Source organism: Haliotis asinina, chromosome 4, assembly GCF_037392515.1.
Source record: "Haliotis asinina isolate JCU_RB_2024 chromosome 4, JCU_Hal_asi_v2, whole genome shotgun sequence".
NCBI lineage: Eukaryota > Metazoa > Mollusca > Gastropoda > Lepetellida > Haliotidae > Haliotis > Haliotis asinina.
Window position 1 is genome coordinate 19,843,539 of NC_090283.1, and position 20,507 is coordinate 19,864,045.

The 20,507-nt window shown below is 40.7% G+C and overlaps 1 protein-coding gene across 1 annotated transcript; it reads left to right on the forward strand.

The window, feature by feature from the left end:
• Positions 1-18,878: 18,878 nt before the first annotated feature.
• On the forward strand, positions 18,879-20,231 carry LOC137280826 (uncharacterized). The gene has a single exon (XM_067812026.1). The coding sequence runs from the start codon at positions 18,879-18,881 to the stop codon at positions 20,229-20,231; it is 1,353 nt and encodes a 450-aa protein (XP_067668127.1).
• Positions 20,232-20,507: the final 276 nt, after the last annotated feature.

Genomic DNA, 20,507 nt, shown 5'->3' on the forward strand with positions numbered 1-20,507 from the left:
AAATAAATTACTTGCGATAAAACCCTATATTGGTTATACCAACTTGGGTTGTCAGTCCAGATTGGAAGAGGTCATCATGCGACGATGTCGTATTGGCCACACAAGATACACGAAGACACAAGAAAGACGAATGTATACTGAAAGGTGAGGATCACCCGTTTTGTATCCCTTATGATGAGATAGTCACAGTCATGCATATCCTGCTCGACTGTGTTGAATTCTCCGTCACAAGGGATACATTTTTCAATGTCAAATCTATCAAGGATTTTTTTAACACTGTTAGTTGTCATTTAACCATTGTTTTTTTTAAAGGAAATCGATTTCATGCTTGAATTTTGAGCAATATGTTTCTGTAAAAAGACGTATTTTAATAATTGGTAGTTTAGATTAGTAACCTGAATTGTTAGTGGCTGTACCCTCAAAGGAGGTTGAAGCATTGTAAAATTATTGTCCTCCTGAGAGGGTACGTAAGTCCAAAAACATTTGATGTAAATTTAAGTCTACCAGGTTTTTTAATCGTAGTATTCGTGTTGTTTTAATTTTGACTAGCATTTCATACACTCTCCAGCGGCTGAAGGGATGATGTAAATCCAACTAGGGTCCATGCAGGTAGTCAATGCACTGTAAGTCCCCATGGTCCCTAGTATGGTGATCTACTTCCATTCGTTGGAGATCTATAGTCTGTTTTTATATTGTTTTGTCCAGATAGTGATATTAGTTTTAACTTTCCACACTAGTTTTAAATTGTAACTGTGATATTCTAGTTGTTTTACTTTACTTTGACGACAGGTTTATTTATGAAATGCATATCTTCTATTCCAGTATTAAATGTTCTGGTCACGATATGGCTGAAATATTGCCGATGTGACGTTAAATATTAACTCACTCACTAAAACGTGGTTGGTTGGTCGTTTAACGCAAAACTCATCAAAATGTTCCAGCTGCACGACCGCAACAGCCTTATTATCCATTCCATTTTTGCATGACATCTCCAGCATCGTCAAGGCCACGTGAACTGCATACAAGAGTATATTTACATATTTTAGTTTTTGACGTCCAGCGTTCTAGTGTGGCTAATGCCAACACAACATGTGACATTTCCTGCGCATGGCCTTTCTTGTATTGGAGTGAGTGAGTTCAGTTTTACGCCGCACTCAGCAACATTTCATATATTTAGCGCCGGTCTGTAAATAATCGAGTCTAACAAACAATCCAGTGATCAACAACATGAGCATCGATCTGTGCAATTGGGCATATACCACGAGCCGCTGTTTGATGACGACATTGCATTGTGGTTCACTTACAGATCGTGTCGGAGAACATAACCATTGGTTTTAGTAGCATTCTGATGAGATTGTTTTTAGACGAATGTCAAAGGAAAGAAACAATTCTTAAAGAATGGAGTAATGTTTATAGCAACTGCCCAAATAAATTCTTGGGGCAAGAGATTATTATACTTAAACAACACAGGTACTGATATTTATAAAGGTGTTTGGATTTATACACTATATCGTTTCTTAAGGAGGAGACCCGTGAAGGTCCCGGGGTAGAATAGGCCTTCAGCAACCCATGCTTGTCATGAAAGGCGACTGTGCTTGTCGTAAAAGCGACTAACGGGATCGAGTGGTCAGGTTCACTGACTTGGTTGACACATGTTATCGGTTCCCAATTGCGCAGATCCATGTGCTTGTTGTTGATCACTGCATTGTCTGGTCCAGACTCGATTATATACAGACCGCCGCCATATAGCTGGAATATTGCTGAGTGCGGCGTAAAACTAAACTCACACACTCACTCTTAAGGAGGACGTCACTCTTGGTGTCAATGCTGGGCTTTATGTCAATACTGGTTTCAATACTTTATGTAATTGTTATCACTTTGTTTAATCCCCCAGTATTGGCAGCTGATCGAGATGGATTTATCGTGGCATCGACGTTAGGTTTACTTTAAGAGGACGACACAAGAGGGTGAACAAAAAAATAGGGCCGTGACTTTAATTGACTAAAGGACTTTCTGCTAGGAGCGGAAATTGCTGGTTCGCTGGAACATTATAAAAGACTTTGTTTGTGAAGTCTTGTACGCCTCTTTTATTTTCCTGCTTTCGCATTGAAAAACAAGATTTCTACCTGCATTCTTTTATAGTAGATAGAGTAGATTATAGTTGGGGGATTCACAGTCTGGATTTTTGCCAATGGCTTTAGGGACTGTCACGAGAGTTTCTCTCTCAATTAATCTCAGTGAAAAGTGTGATGCTTGACAGACCTCTTGACTAACGTGGTTGGTGAAAATTAGAGACTGGCTGGATGTCTCTTTATCCAAATCTTCAGTCATGGGTCCCAACAGATGTGTATCTATAGAACGCCAAAAGCAGAAAGTACAAAGCGACGACTATCCAACAAACCGATTGTTTGGCCTAAACGGCCAATGAAAATGACATTAATAAATTATGGGAACTGGTTGAAGGTGATATAAGCTCAATAAAACTGTAAGCATTGTCCACCTTATGCTTGTCGTGTAATGCTCAGTTATTGTAAGTGAATGTACATGAAGGGTTAAGATCAAAATGGTAATCCCTAGTTAATCTTCCACGGATTTGATACTATAAAGGCATGGGATAAATATCGACATGTCTGAAGTCCAGACACTCTCAGGAGTCGCCCATTGATAGACTCTTCGGGCTCAACGCTGCTTAACTTCAACAATTTTGTGATCTTAGACCACAGTATCACGCAGAAAACTTCTTGAGTTCACACGAGGGTCGCAAAACTCAGGTGTATCTATTTTACCCGGAAGATGTGCTCACTTCAAGCGTTGTACCTGTCAACGATGTACGGACTTCACCGATCTAGAAATACTTAAACATCATAGTTGGTGTATCCAGGATCCTTCAAAGGAGCCCTAGCCTCCAAGTATCAGTCGCTCTTGATTAGTTCGATATGTCTTCGGGACAAAGTTAGCCACCTTTAAAGAGTTCCAGTCTGGGTTATGGCAAAGCCCTAGGTGTCCGTGATCAGTGCCCTACTTTTTGAGTGAACTCTACAGCAAGCCTATAACGGACACACCATGCTAGATGACAGCTGAAGATGACACGTCCCTTAATGTTAAAACATGATAATACATTAAAGTCGCAAGGCTGGGAGAGACTCCCGTAGGAGTTTACCTTTGTTTTATGTAGTGATTCATGAGGCCTCCTGCAAGGCGGTGGGCGTGAGGTGAGGATAGCTTGGACATTCAACAGTTCTTACAGAAGGAGTGACTCTCACGTAACAAAGATTTTGTGTTTCAAGAACCATTTCTGCAAATAACACAAACACAGCTGTTTGGAAATACCTATACAAAGTACCTTACCTATGCGACCGTCCCTGTTCATTGCACTGCTTGTTGTATGGAGAGACTAACGGGATCAGGTGTTTAAGCTCGCTGACGTGGTTGATACTTGTCGCCGTATCTCAATTGCGTACATTGATTTTATGCTTTTGAACTCTGGAATGTCTGGTCCAGATTCGATTAATATATTACAAACCGCCTCATATATCTGGAATAGTGCTGAGTGTAGCGTACAACTGAACTCACTCACTGCTTCTATTCCTATCTTGTGAAACAGAATTATGTTCCTGGTCATTTTAATTACATCAAATGTTTAACTAATTCCAACTTTTGTTCTTGTCGTTCTGCCATGATACCTAGTATGGGTTTAGTGCCTCGGTGACACTTCCCACTATGGCCTGTGAAATTTTCAGTTGTTGCAAATCTATACCCTGATTTTCTTTTATATTGTATTGGAATCATTAGTTAACTTGTTTTGAATTAAATCAATTTCAATGTGTAGCACGATTTTGGTGAAGACATCCAATCATACCGCTAATGCTGTCGGCCGTTTTAGTTGTTTTTTCACTATATAACCCATTTTGGCAGATTACCATGGACTGGGGTGAAATTGTGATTGCTTATACTAATGATTACATATTCGTCCATGTCCGCAGTCAAACAGCATTCATGAAGACTTCATTTGGTCTTTCTGGTGTGGTGTATAGTATTCCCAATAATTATTGAAAACATTGTTTAGGCAAATATCCAACACACACACACACACAAGGAGAGACATACATACATACATACATACATACATACATACATACATACATACATACATACATACATACATACATACATACATAATATTGCAACTTTACTTATACACACACACACACACACACACACACATACATACGCTTTAGAAGTTTTACTAAAATGACTGTGTTGAGATAAGATCATTTTACAGTCTAAGTACCTTTCCCCTACTTTATGGGACCTCCTTGCAAATGTTTGACAAACAAATCGATGGTTTCATGTTAAATTTCATCGCAGTCGTTCTACGCTGTTGGTCAACTATATGGTGGTTCTATTGAAGCCTGGGTTTAAGCAGTGCTGTAAATCTTCAACAATTTATATAACTCCAAGTTCGTACATTTTCATTTCGTGTTTCATGGTGCAATCACATCAGAACGATCAATATTGGTGTTATTGCCATAATAACCACACTTCGGAAGATTGCGATGAGACGGGATTGGATGTCATGCCTCTGACAGAGAGCTTGTGGAGTATTTGCTCAGAACAGTTATAGCTTGTGCACAAATGTTGTAATATCAGAGGCACTTGGTTGGGTACACGTCTTACAGATTTTTCATTCAAACCTTTACATGTTGAGCCCACGTGAAAAGAACACGAGACTACTTCTGGACTTCTTCAGAGTAAGCAATATATATCTTAAGGAACTTCGACATCTAACTGGTCCCTTTTGAGACGCATGGATTTGCCATCTTTTGGTTGCGTTACCTGTAACCGAAAAAAGATGTGGCGGTTAATAGAATATTACATGTCCCTGAGTAAAGTTACCTCAAATGTAGGCTAAACAGGTCGGGATGGAAAATCAATTTCAAGTGTCGATTCTAAGTCACAGAGAAATTGCTTGGAACTTCTCTTTGAGATTGTATGTTTCTCCAAACTTCTAAAATGTCACACAAGACATCCTTAAACGACAAAACATACATTCTGACGTATTTTTCGTTCAGCTACCTAGTCGGTACGGTGACAAAGAGCGTGCCATCAAAATACAGCACTGCCATCGACCGAGTTACTCATGCGTCTGTTTGTATCTACCAGTCACAGAAGGTGAAGGAACATGGATTCCAGATCCCAACATGCGTTTGGTTGCAATCGTACACTGACCCCTTATAAAGGGGATTTCGTACGAATATAGAAAGTTTCTTCCCCTATGTATGTCCACTATGCATAATTAATCTGGCATTAGAAAGTCGTGGTTATATAGTATACATGTGTTGTATACAGAAATGGTTTTAGAGACTAAAAGATCCTTTAACGTGAGGGTAAGTAGTGTTAAATAATCTGTGCAACCTCACTCACCATACACGTTAGTCAAAAGAACCATTGAGCATCACACATTTCGCTGAAAGTAAGAGAGAAATTCTCCTGACAGTCTCACTTATCAAGAAAAAAAACACTCTTTAGTCATATCGTTATCTTAAACAATAAATTCAAAATGTTCGAAGCAGGTCATGCAATGTACAGAAACATATACATTCAAAAACAGCTACATTACAGTGGCTTAAGAAATATAACCTAGCTGTTTCAAAGTAGATTCATATTTTGTACGAAAACAGATTGTTCAGTCCAGGCCATACGTGGCAAAAAATAGATTGTTATGGCGGGCTGATCCAATTGCCATATGTCAAAACATATCTCGGTAGATGGATCAAATTGCCAGCATATACAAATCGGTCAACAGCGTAATCAAAGGCGAGGGGGCGTGTTTTGGTGGGTGCAGGGTGGGGATGGGGTTGAGTTTTGCCCGCCAAATATTCAAATTTGAACAGTATCGTAGATATTTGGTACGACGAAGACTTACGAACTGCGATGTGCTATAGCTTGTTCAGGCACACACTCTCAGTTAGAGACACATACTGAGTTACAGACGCGGCGCACACTCAGACAAATCCAAGCTATGTCTCTAGTCTTAACACATCATAAAATGCCATTGGACAACAACTGACGTTAATATGAAAACTATTTTATCATTGTAGTAACTTGGATCGGAATGTGTTTATTTTTAAATTGCCGTTGGTTACATGCGTGTGCAACATACATGAGAGTCAGCGGCTGAATCACGTGGTTCTCTAGGAAGATCCCATGTTGATACCATCCCATCATACTCCACATCCGGGGAGTAATCAGTATTTTGCACCAGTCATCAAAGGCCTCTTCCTGTAATACTATACGGAACTGTCCGATCTTAGCTAAAAATCCGCTCACCAACGTAATCAGTTATGCACTCAGTCAGTCTCTCAACTGTAAAGCTGTTCAGATACAATTTCATCGTCATGATTTGTATCAGTTAGATAAGTTCGCTTTTTGCAGTTGTTCCATGTAAGTGTCTCGACCAATATTATAGCTAAAATGGATAGAATTATCATTAAAACGACCGCACGTTATCAGAAATGAGCGATGCACTGTAAGCTGATAACGCCCGGAAACTGCTTGACGACGGGCCATTATCAAGCCCGCTGTTAGGTGACGTCATAAGTAGCTCAGCTGTTGAAGTTCAATCACCTACGGCTCGTTTGAACTTGGGTTCATTATTGACCAAGCTCATATATCAGGCTCGCATTCGTCACATGTGCCTGTGTCATTATGCACTTTCCTGTCTGTGCCAACCACAACAATTGTACCATAAATTAAAGCATACAGCAATGAAAATATCGACTTGTAATAACAATTTCACAACCCCGTATTGACACTAGCATTGACGTCCTCATTAGCAAAAGGTAAGAGTGTGTAAATCCAAACACGTTTTGAATACCAGTTTCTATGTTATAGTATAACGAAAACGTGCACCAAGAATTTATTTGGGCAGTTGCTGTAAAATTATTACAATTTCCTTATTTGTTTCTTTCTTTTGCTATTCTGATACAAATATCTCGTCAAAATGCTGCTAAAAATAGAGGTAATGCTCTCCAGCACAATTAAGTGAACATCTTGTGAGACGATGCATGCGCAATGACGTCAGCGAACGGTGGCCTGTGTTGTATACCGCAAACAAAGCCTACTCGTCTAGTTAAGCTAATAGATAGATAAAAAGGTCAAATGTGTTTTCACTAAATACGGAGGGTCAATCAGAAGTTTTCTCGTAAATGATCATGAAATGCCACGTTTCCTTAATTAGTTTCGATTTCGTGGCATGTATAAAGTTCAATGTGGTGAACACTAACAAGAACAGCCACATTTCGTTGCAACGTGTTCCGAATATGTGAGCCAAGCTGCAATATATGCTTTATGAAGAGGGATGTTGATGTCTGTTCTTTGTGCAAAAATGTTCATTTAACGATGCTTTCTCTCACGTTAGTCACCCTTGATACTCCCGTACATCTCGAGGTACTTTACCTACATATTTACATAGGTCCAACGAATGAATCATCAAGGCAAAAATATATTCCTCAAATATACAGGCTATAATATTCCAACCAAAAATGAATATTTATTACGCAACATATGTCATATTTGGGATTTCACTCTCTTAGTAATGTACAGATTCTAGTACTGCTGTACTAGAATCTGACATATGACATCTATTGGATTTGACCACTCTCTAAATGGCATTGTGTAATCATAGCTTTCGGCCGTGGGAGCAGTGCCAATTTACACTTATCTGATTGGTACAGAAAGTACGCAGTCTAGACTACTAGCTGTCCGACTTTCAGTTTTTGGAAGTCGCGGTGGCTGAGCGGGCTAGACGGCTGATTTTGTGTGCGGGCGATTGGTGCCTGACTTTGAGGGTGCAGCTTCGCATCCCGGATGGGACTCAACCCCAAAGATTACTAGAATCTATACATTACTAAGAAAGGGAAATCCCAAATATGACATATGTAGCATCTGACCACTTTCCAAAATTAATGGTATTGTGTAATCACAACGTATGACGTATATTCACTTATTATTGACCAGCAACATATTTAAAACAACTAGCCAGTCCATTCTGTAAAGGCCTTGCCTATCTCTTTCACGCAGCAATTATTGGGAATTAGGAAGAATAATGGGATAAAAGAAAATGGGATAAAATCGGATTTCTGAAGTAAAGCATTTCGAGAGTAACGTTTCAGCTGCAGGGTATGTTTGCCATAAACTCAAGGTCGCAATGCCATCATCGCATACGACAGATTGCAATGGTTGAGACGGTTTCTGAAAGTCCCAGGCCAAAAATATCTACAGTCTTGCCTGATCTTCTATTAATGGCCTTATCCCCAATATCTGCCTACTCTCCACTCATTACATATCAAACATGTACGTATATGCCTCTTATTAACCCAGACATCAATTGTCTGCATGTAGACTGTCTTTATGACAATTGGTTCTCTTTCGTATTTCTATGTAAGCGTTTGTCTCTTTCCAGGCCACTCCATTTAACAGTGGACATCAGAGTATTGATAACGGTACAGAGTGATTCGTCAATGATAACGTCAAATCTCCATAACACACAATCTCGGTATTAAACTTGTCTGTTCGTTGCTAGTGGCTTGTCTGGGTGTACACTTTCGGTTAAAAGGCACAGCTTACGTGTTTGACAATTCGTGGTGTTGTATGTGTGGGTACCAGTAGCTGTCTACACATACAATGGTGAGAAGTGTTGTGCTGTAATGTCTCTGTTGTTCTCTCATGACCCGACGCGGAGACACAAAGAGATATCTGACCTTATGAAGGAGCTACAGACACTATCTCAAAGCCACTGATCTCGGTCCGCTCCCCCCATTTGGAGCAGTAATTACTTTATGAATAACCCAAGATACGACTGTCACAAAAACAACTGAAACGAAAATGTCTGAACAGCGGTTAAAATGTTGTTGAACACTTATGATGTAAGTCTATCAGTTTATGGAGCACTGTATTAAGACTATACGCTCTATACTGGAAGGAGAATTGTACTGTTCTCTGTAAGTAAAAACAAAACCTCTACACCCACATACCCGGTAAAAAAGGTGCATTATCATTTCATATATATAGTTTCACAGAATCATGTGTCAGCCGACCACACAATGACCACACGGAGGATAAAATATATCATGTAACTGTTTTATGAATACATCCTTCATTAAAATTTGACACCATCATACCTTTCCTCGCAGCTGTCATTGAATTCGCAAAGGGACCACTAAATAGCTTGTCCTTGAATATATACCGACTGAGTCATCAACTGAACTATATCAGAGTGTGTTGGATCTGAATATATGGTCGACATACCAGCCAATGAACTATAGAACGCTGCTCTGACAATACTGGACGGTAACGCGGACTAAACATGTATCGTATTGACCTGGCTCGGCATATGTACAGGATAACACTAAGAACAAAATGTAGCTCAGAGTGTTTGGACTCTAACTATTTTGCTGCAAAAACTGTAAAAATCTTTGATGCTCTGATGAGATAGCTTGTAACCTCCGTCGTCAGATCTGAAATTGAAACCACAAGCGTATGCAACACGTGTAACATTGTCTTTTGCAACACATGTTCAGCAAAGTCAAATGCCCGATCTATTTGCCTACTGCTCCACATTACGAAATCTATATATTAGAAAGTTAAAGGTCACATGCAACCAAAAAATCAAACATAATTAAAACACATTTATCACTTATTCATTACATATAATATACATTGCTGCTTTTAAAAAAACAAATAAACAAAATTATAAGCGTACAATCGCGATTCAAAAGTGAAATATTTTGTACTTAGGCTTACTTCCCCCGAAACGAAGCCATCGGGAGACCGAACCCAGTCATAGTGGGTGGATGTGCACTAAAGTGTAACGACGGCTTCCGATTGGCTGTTTCATTTGATGATATGCTGAGGGTTCATTGTGTGTACAGAAAGATGATCTATTTGACGGGCATTTTAGAAGTATAGCTAGTCACAAGAAAGTAAGATTCTTTATGGATAACAACTTCTTTTTGTGTACTTGTAGCGTCGTTTCAGTATGGATTTATATACTGTTGTCAAACAAAATCATATACACTAAAAGAAGTCTTTACCCATGAAGAATGTATATTGAGATGTTGGGTTTGGAAAATACATGTTCTCTGAATTTGCGCTCGATCCAATCAAAAATCATGTCAGCAGAGATGGTAAACTACTGCGTGGCTGGAATCTGTCATTCGTCCAAGTGCAAAGCAGGACTTGAAACTGACAAGAGTTTGCACCAGTTTCCGTCACATCCACTCATCCGAAAAAAATGAATGTAGTTTGTTTGCAACCCACAGACATAAAAACATGTCATGTGTATCACACGTGCCTAATTACATAATGTGACAGACACGGGACTCGGGTGCACGAGTCATAAATCAACTTATTATCTTTATGTCATGTAGTCTGATAGGTGTTAAGTTCAAATTGCACGTGGTCAATGATTGAAGCTGTGTATTGCATGTTGTCTTTAGCAGACAGGCAGTGAGTGAGTGAGTTTAGTTTTACGCCGCACTCAGCAATATTACAGTTATATGGCGGCAGTCTGTAAATAATCGAGTCTGGACCAGACAATCCAGTGATCAACAACATGAGCATCGATCTGCGCAATTGGGAACCGATGACATGTGTCAACCAAGTCAGCGAGCCTGACCACCCGATCCCGTTAGTCGCCTCTTCCGACAAGCTGAGTCGCCTTTCATGGCAAGCATGGGTTGCTGAAGGCCTATTCTACCCCGGGACCTTCACGGGTCAGCAGACAGGCAGACAGACATATAGGTGTGAATAGGTGATACAATCTGGGTGAGCTTTCTCTGTGACAGAGACTTCTTACCACAATCAACAAGTTTTTTTACGTAACGAGTAGATTATTTACTTGTTTGTGTACACAACCAAGATTAGACTACTGCTCACGACCTCAGACGCTGGGCATGCTTACTGTTTCAAGCTCAGCGAACCTATTCACCGCGCATGCGTTATGGACGCAGCTCAGCACAGCTGTTGAAACCAGTTTTCCCCTGGAAACGTTTGAACTGATGTGAAACGTTTGAGCTCCGATTTCGCGGGCTTTTTTTCATCGCGGTTTTTCAGCTTTATAGGTTGAACTGGCATTTTTATGATTTGTTTCGGTAAGTGCATACCGAAAGCTACCAGAATCTGCAAAGTTGTGTTTTACGTTGCATGTGACCTTCAATGTTAACTAATGTCTCATGCAGCTTCCTGATAGAGTCTGCTTATTCTGAACCTTTATTCTATATTTTAAACACACCAGCCAATTTGTCCTGTCTCTTTTAAACCTGGAGCCCATGATATATTTAAGAAAATACATAAAGTTGGTCGCTTGAAATGTAGGGTTATTAATACAAACCAGGCGCGAGAATGAGAAGAAAATGAAATGATGCTGTGTCTTGAAATACACGCCATCTCCTTTAACCTACTTATAGACTGAAGTGTTTGTCTAAACATACAAGTGTCATTTAAAGCGTCAAACAGTGGCATTTGCTACGTTCTTCTAATTTGTGTAATAACCTGTCAGTATCACTTGACAGCTAAACTGACTTTGCGTCTGCGTAGAACTGATAATATCTATTTCATGATGCTGAAAGGAGTTATGAAGACGCCGAATGCTACCATAATATCTCTATGTTCAAATTTTCCAAATGTTAATCACCAATTTCTGGACTAATAAATGACGTCATCCAACCCGAGCTGTCAATACGGCTCTCGTGCCGTTTCGATTACATATTGGGATAAACATCTGACAAGATTCAAAATGTGACCCGTCTTCACTCAGTTTGTAGTAAGAACTGAGTTAAAAAAAATGTTTTCTTAGAGACCAGAACGTAGCTATTACACGATTACTTGAATGAGTTTTTTTGCATGTGCTGTTGCTGTTGATTTATTGTCTTCTTGACACTTAGTTCATTTCTTTCAATATTGTCATGGCAAATCCCGAAAAGGAATCTTATGATGTTTGATTCCAAAATACAGTTCTTCTCCTAGAAAACATTAGGTCCATTTTCTCGTAACATCAATGACTTTATGTTTCCTATATGGCACCATTAGACAATCATAAGAATGCATGATCAGTGTCCTGGAAAATGACTTGCAGCAGTCAGAAATGAACCTAAGAGTTAATGGAATCGAACATAAACCGCAAAATGCTTAATACGTACACATATTATTATGTCAGTAATGTAAATACAGAGTTTCAATGATATATGTGAAGAAAAGGAACACATTGACTTAAGCAAATGTGTAATCTTTTTCCTTTGAAACTGAAAATGTTCCATTGGAAAGTCTTTAGTCTTGGGATATGTCCGGGTTTTCAGATAGCCAGAAGACAAAAATCAAACAAACAAAAAACATCCCCCCTCCAAAAAAAACCCAAACCAAAACAAAAACAAACACAGCAACAAAAAACAAACAAACAGTTTCCATGCATATAAGATGCATGTACTAGCTTAACTTTTGGCATCAGTCCAGGAAGAATTCACAATTGGCCCTGTTTGTCCTAACTGACTGAGTTTGGTCAGCTTAATTAATTTAGATGAATCTTGTTATTGTTCCTCAGTTGTGCACATCCTGCTGGTCCAGCGTCTATTCGTGCGTGGCTGCTTTTCTCATTTTGATTCTTTTTGCTGGATTCTTTCCAAAAGTAAGTCAAAATGTCGTAGTGTGAACAAGTGTGTTTGTTTGACATTAACTTTGTTGCAGTGCAGACCTAAAACGGCAAACTGCAACTAAATGCACTGTCATTAATCACTGAGGCATTTGTGGATTTGTTCGATGTTTATGAGTCACTGTAATATGAGCTAACACTAGTTTTTGCCCATTATAACTGATTCTGTCTGAAGCAGAGCAGATGCTGAGAATGCAGCACATGTGCCTCCAGTGGCCAGATTAGTGTTTGATGCTTTATGACAATTCTGCTTAAGTAAATCAGACATGATCAAGTACTGTTTGAGGTCATGACCTCTGGTCAGTTTCCGCAGTGTGTGTAATTGATGAAACAGTTGTATTTTTTCGTTTTTGCTGAAGTCATAGAAAATACAAAGTAGTTCGTTCATGCATTGACATATAACATAATTATTCCAGTGACAATGTCCTATTCATTCCTTGCAAACACGCCGGTTTCGTGAAAACCTTCACCCTAACGTCTCTAGAGTATAACACAACTGTATCCCTGGTGTCAGCATCTTGGATACCCAGTGCTTATTGACACCGTCTTTGTTGACACTCCATGACGGGTGGGGAGCGGGGTGCAAACATTCACCCTAACGTGAACATGGTCGGGGTGTAATTTGAAATTTTAACTGAAATGTGTTAGTGTGTTGCTGTACATTTCAGTGATAAAGACGTGCTCTGATATTGTTTAAACATATTAAGCTGTTTATGTTTTTGACACACTGCAGTTAAGCTTTTCATGTATTTGACACACTGAGTCTTTAACGTCTGACAAACAAAACACGCTATTAACATATGCCTGTCTTGTCAGTCCGTAAACTGGTACACTGCTGTATCACCAGCCAAAGTCCAATTGGCTCATGCAGAATATGATGAAAAAGAACTTAATATGTTATTGTGGAGTTTGCCACAGACTTTCTGTGTGTCGGACAGACAAGTAACATTGAAAACGTGCCTACTTTAGGCGACGACAAATTAGATCTTTTCTACAGAACATATGTTTATAAACCGTAGAAATGGATGTGAGCTTTAAGGAGCGTCATGTATTGCGGCGAGCTTTCGGATGACTGAATGTTTATTTGCAATTCCCTCACAGATGCAAGAGGGTACCACCACGACAACGTTTTAGCAATAGGGAGTGAGTTACCTGTACGCCGACACGGACGTCGTTTTGTGTTTCCGGAGGACAACGCAAGTGCACGCTGGACTCTAATTGTCAATGAGGTCTTCTAACTGGAATGAAAAGTGCCTTATGACGGCCAGACTCGTCAACCATGGAACTTTGTCTGGGGTATGCTTGCGTACGTCACCGACCACTCTCAACGAATTTGGTGCTGTCCAGCAAAATGTTTTGGAAATGAACCAAATTGACGTTGGACGTCTGATGCAGAGGCTACTTCAGAACTATCTTTAGAAAAACGACGGATTGATGGGTATGTCTGTTCGAGGTAAATGAATTGATGGACATTAGAGTACTTAGGCAGTCTAACGCAATCTATGGTAATCTGATGGTCGAAGGCATATATTCGTGTATGAAGGCCTGAACCTCTAGCCACTTCCCACTGATTTTGTCATAGTGAATCACCATATTCATATCCGCCATATAGCCCAGAAAGTACTGAGTGTGGCGCTAAACAATAAATAATTTACGTTGCCATGCACTTTCTGAATTATAATGTTTCACAGTATGCAGTTTGGAAAAAAAGTATGTGCCGTACAACTGATTGACTTTGAACATCGACCCTCCAAGTCGAGTTTTTCAAAAAGCCTGACAACGTTATCCAGTTCCAACCCATTGTCAAACAACGCTGTTTGTTACGTGTGCGAATCCAGTTCCCGAAGGAACGTTTCGTTTGAACAATGGGCATACATTTTAAAAAATATAAGAATATCTGTCGTATTTGGGAAAGCTGCAATATACTCCTCGAAATGGATCCTACGAAATGAAATGGCAAAAAGCATCTTTGTTGCTATGATATTTAGAAGTTACATTCAAGAAATTACGCAAAAGCGTATACTCAGTGTAACCAAATGTTTCAACCGAAGACACTTCATGTCTGTACCTTGCCAGATGAGATACATATTGACTACACCGATAAGATGGAAGATACAGCGAAAATATTTGATTGATCGTTGGAAAAGAATGAATGTTCGGACATTTTTGACGGATACCTCCTATTCGTACTTCCATGAATCGTGAATAGGTAAATAAGTATGGATGTCAAATGACACTGACAAGCTGTTACTCTGTTTGGAAGAAGGTGGTATATGTCTTGACCATTGTGCCTTATATGCCACTTAATGCATATGCTTGGATAACCAGTGTGTGTAGGTGAAGGGGCGATGACAAGATAGTTAAAGTATTGCTAACAGAAATATGATTATATCATGAGGCTACTTTAGTTTACTTAAGTGTTAATGGCTGTATCCTCAAAGGGGGTTAAAGTATCGTAAAATTATTGTCCTCCTGAGAGGGTACGTAAGTCCCAAAACTTTCACAGTTTAATTTCCGCTTACCCGATTTTAAACGTAGTATATGTGTTCTTTTAAAAGTTGGCTAAACATTCGTACAATCGCCAGCGGCTGAAGGGATGGTGTAAATCCAACTAGGGTCCATGCAGGTAGCAAAGGTACTGTAAGACCCCATGGACCCTGGTATGGTGATCTACCTTCAGTTGTCGGCGGTCTATAGCCTGTTTTTATATTGTATCGTCCTCTATAGTTGAATTGTTTTAGAGTGAGTGAGTGAGTTTAGTTTTACGCCGCACTCAGCAATATTACAGCTATATGGCGGCGGTCTGTAAATAATCGAGTCTGGACCAGACAATCCAGTGATCAACAACATGAGCATCGATCTGCGCAATTGGGAACCGATGACACGTGTCAACCAAGTCAGCGAGTCTGACCACCCGATCCGTTAGTCGCCTCTTACGACAAGCTGAGTCGCCTTTCATGGCAAGCATGGGTTGCTGAAGGCCTATTCTACCCCGGGACCTTCACGGGTGGATTGTTTTAGATTTCATTACTAGTTTTAAATATTTTCCTGTGATAGTCTAGTTGCTTTACTGTCCTTTGTTGACAGATTTTTTACCATTCTCTATTATGTATGACATTAATGGTTCTCGTCACGATATGGTTGAAATATTGCCGATGTGACGTTAAATGTTAACTCACTCACTCACTCACTCACTCACTCACTTAGTTTACTTAAAAATCATTTTCGTGCACTCAGTGGTGAACTGAATGCACCTGGAAGAATATCCTTAACTGCTCAGGACCTCCTTTGCCAACATTTTAAGCGATTTTCCATCATGTACGTTCTAAAAAGAAATCAATCACACTACTTTAAAATTGTGAGTGACAATATTGTACCCGACTGTTTGACCAGAAAGATGACTTCAAATTTCCAACTGTCAACGTACACTTTGTGTTAAGGAATGTTCGAGCATCTCCAGATTTTTGCGTCTAGTATTTACATTAAAATTATCCAGAAGTGCAATTCAACCTGTCCATTTCTAATTTTATTTTAAAGAGCTCCGTACGAACGTTCGTGTTATTCAGAGACTTATAGCTCAAACTTTTGATGTGTTTTTCTTTAAGGAATCACGGTCCCTAGTGTAGCACTTGACAATGTGTTGAATGAACTATTTGTTGCATTAATGAACTCATTCATTAGCCCCAATGTGTGTGTGTGTCTCTCTGCCTCGGGCCACGAGAGAGAAATCAATGGCATTAGGCCACCACCTGAGACACTTGCCCTGCAGGTACAAGTATATTAGCAAGGACAGTAAACGCCTGTGTTTAAACAAAGGTGTACATCCCATTAGATAACAGTCATATTATATACTGAGACTGTGAGTTATGGAGGTTTGACATTTCTCCTGCATATTCTCCATTCTTGTTCCCTTCTGTGTGTCAAGTTAAGACTCGCTGGCCATTCCTAAGTTGTCCCGCCCGGCCTTTTATAAAAAGATTTTTAAAATGATGGTACGAAAATTGAAAATATCAAATTTTCACATTCCATTGCGGTATAGTGAACCAGAGGCCACATTTCCGCGGTTCTATCAATAACGCGGTATACTGCTTCACCCATACTGAACAATGTTTATGTTTAATGTTTGTAGACAGGCCTGGAGAAATTGTCCTTGAAGATGCCGTGAACATGGTGTTGGAAATAAGAAGATTGCTGGAGATATGAAAAGTTTCCCACCACTGAGCAATGCTGAATACAAACATCGTCGTCGTCATCCTTCTCCTCCTCCTCCTCATCACCATCATCATACCCCTCATCATCATCATCATCACCACACCTTTCCTCCTCATCATTATCACCATCATCACGTCCCTCCTCACCATCATCATACCCCTCCTCACCATCATCATACCTATCCTCCTCATCATCATTATCACCATCATCATACCCCTCCTTATCATCATCACGCCCCTCCTCACCATCATCATACCTATCCTCCTCATCATCATTATCACCATCATCATACCCCTCCTCACCATCATCACGCCCCTCCTCACCATCATCATACCTATCCTCCTCATCATCATTATCACCATCATCATACCCCTCCTCACCATCATCACGCCCCTCCTCACCATCATCATACCTATCCTCCTCATCATCATCATCACCATCATCATACCCCTCCTCATCATCATCACGCCCCTCCTCACCATCATCATACCTATCCTCCTCCTCATCATCATCACCATCATCATACCCCTCCTTATCATCATCACGCCCATCCTCATCATCATCATCACCATCATCATACCCCTCCTTATCATCATCACGCCCCTCCTCACCATCATCATACCTATCCTCCTCATCATCACAATCACCATCATCATACCCCTCCTTGTCATCATCACGTCCCTCCTCACCATCATCATACCTATCCTCCTCCTCATCATCATCACCATCATCATACCCCTCCTTATCATCATCACGCCCCTCCTCACCATCATCATACCTATCCTCCTCATCATCATCATCACCATCATCATACCCCTCCTCACCATCATCACGCCCCTCCTCACTATCATCATACCTATCCTCCTCATCATCATTATCACCATCATCATACCCCTCCTCACCATCATCACGCCCCTCCTCACCATCATCATACCTATCCTCCTCCTCATCATTATCACCATCATCATACCCCTCCTCACCATCATCACGCCCCTCCTCACCATCATCATACCTATCCTCATCATCATCATCATCACCATCATCAAACCCCTCCTCACCATCATCACGCCCCTCCTCCTCATCATCATCACCATCATTATACCTATCCTCCTCATCATCACCATCACCATCATCATACCCCTCCTTATCATCATCCCCCACAGGGTGTCATACCTCTTCGTGGTGTGGGGGAGGCAATGCCTTTGGTAGCGAAATGACACCATTCCTGCTCATCCTCTTTTCCAGCTTTCCTGTCTACTTTCCCATGCTTTACCTTGAACTGTTCCTCTGATCCAGTCTTTTGTCCTGCTTTGCTGTCACTTATGCTTTTGGCTATTCTATCCTATAGCTTTCCTTACCAACCCGTGGGGTTCCCGGGTTTAGAATTGGTCCCCAGTATCCTTATGCTGGTCGTAGAAGGCGACTGAAATGAGGCGGCCTGTTGGCCGTGGGCTGCAGCCTACTGTCGGGGGAGGATGGTTGTCTGGTGGTTGAGGGGTCAGGCCATTGGCAATTATATGACCTGACCTCAACACACCACTTTGACCCGGACTTCCCCTAGAGGGGCGGCCAAGTGGGCTCGTCTTGGTCAATCGGCTGGTCACGCCATGCCCTAGGAAGTCATACTTTATTGTGGCCAACATATAGTGATTATTGCTGTGTATTAAATGTACTAAAGCTCAGACGTTTCTTTGCCACCATCTTCCTAGAAGGCGGTGGCTCATGAGCCAAACTGTTGGTTTGAATTCGTTCAGTTTGAAGCTGAGAAAGGCTTGTTCTCTGATAGCGGGGAGGACTCTCCCTTTCTTCAGTGGATGACTGGGCAGACCTTACTTAGCAGTGTATATCATCCCTGTATCCCTGGTGCCAGTCTGCTGGAGATCCGCAGACAGTGGCACCGCCCTTGTTGGTGCTCGGTGGCGGGTGGGGAGCAGGGATGACGAACTTACTAAATCTCACCATGTCTTCCAAAACAACCGCCAAGAAAAGACATTTGTATTCTAGCTCATCTGACGAAGAAGTTGAAACAAATCCATTAAAGTCAAGTCACTGGCCCAAATTTATTGTCATTGAAGGTCAGGAATCTGCTGCAGTAAAACTCAACCCTTTTGCAGTAGAAAAGGCTATCAAAGGGATTGCAGGTGATGTTGACAACATTCGTAAGTTGAGATCTGGAGCCCTTCTTGTAGAATGTGCCAATAAACACCAATCATCAAACTTATTGAAAACCAAGTCACTGGCAAATGTACCTGTTCGTCCATCCGTCCACAAGTCTTTGAATTCCTGTAGGGGAGTCATCAGGGACAGAGATAAGCACTTAGCAGATATGAGTGAAGAGGAAATCGTTCATGCCCTCTCCCCACAAGGAGTATCCCATATTAAACGTTTCTCTCTGAAGAAACCAACTGGAACCATTGTCACTAATACCTATTTGATTACTTTTGCATGTGCTCAACTTCCAAAGGAAATTCGAGCAGGCTATTGTAATATCAAAGTGGACACCTATATCCCACCTCCACTACGGTGTTACAAATGCCAAAAGTTCGGCCATGGTGCAAACTCGTGCAGGAATTCAAAGGCTTGTTTTCGCTGTGGCTCATCAGAGCATGAAGGCTCAGAATGTAATGAGGAGGCACGTTGTGTTAATTGCTCGGGTCATCACCCAGCATTCTCAAAGCAGTGTCCAGTCTTCCAAAAAGAAAATGACATAGTAAAAATGAAAACACAAAGAAACATCACCTACTATGAAGCCAGAACTATCGTTGAAGGAAATCTGCCTAATATCAACCAATCTTACTCTGCAGCTGCTTCTCAATCACTTAGAAAGACCACTTGCTCAGCCTCTTGTCAAACTGACTTTACATGGCTTGAGGCAGAACAACCTAAACAAATCTCCCTTAAGTCAGCTCACTCTCAGACAGATAGCTCTTCTCAACCTTCTAATTCTACCAAATCCTTAGATTCCTCAACCTCTAAACAACAAAACCCTAAAAATTCTGGCCGAGTCTCCAAGGGAGAATTAGACCCCATCCAACAATTCTACGAATTGCAATCATCCCCAAATAGCCAAAAAGCGCAGAAGCACGCTAAAACCAAATCCAACCAACAGATTGATTTACAACCAAAAACAGTTGAAACTAGGAATTCCTATGAAGTCTTTGAAAATATGGAACTTGGTCCTTCCTCTAGAACCTCCAGCCCATCACCTTCTCGTGATGAACATACGACTCGGTCTAGAGGTGGCAACCGTTCTTATTCTTCCAGTAGAAGAAGAGGGAGATCTCCAATTCTTCCTCCAAGTAAGCATCCTTAATTATGGCCCCACACCTTATACAGTGGAACTGTAGAGGTCTTAGGAACAACCTTCCCGACTTGCAACTCTTGTCACAGGACTTCAATCCTGTGGCATTTTGCCTCCAAGAGACGTATATGAAAGAGACTGATCATTTTGATTTTAGACGATATAGTGGATATCACTCATTTTCACCTGCTAATGCAGATAAAGCTACAGGTGGCTCTTCTAAATTGGTTAGGCAGGGCATCATTCATAGCCCTGTTACATTAAAAACCTCATTGCAAGCAGTTGCTC

Coding starts and splice junctions, on each gene's coding strand:
- LOC137280826 (XM_067812026.1), top strand. CDS start 18,879: ATGTCTTCCAAAACAACCGCCAAGAAAAGACATTTGTATTCTAGCTCA.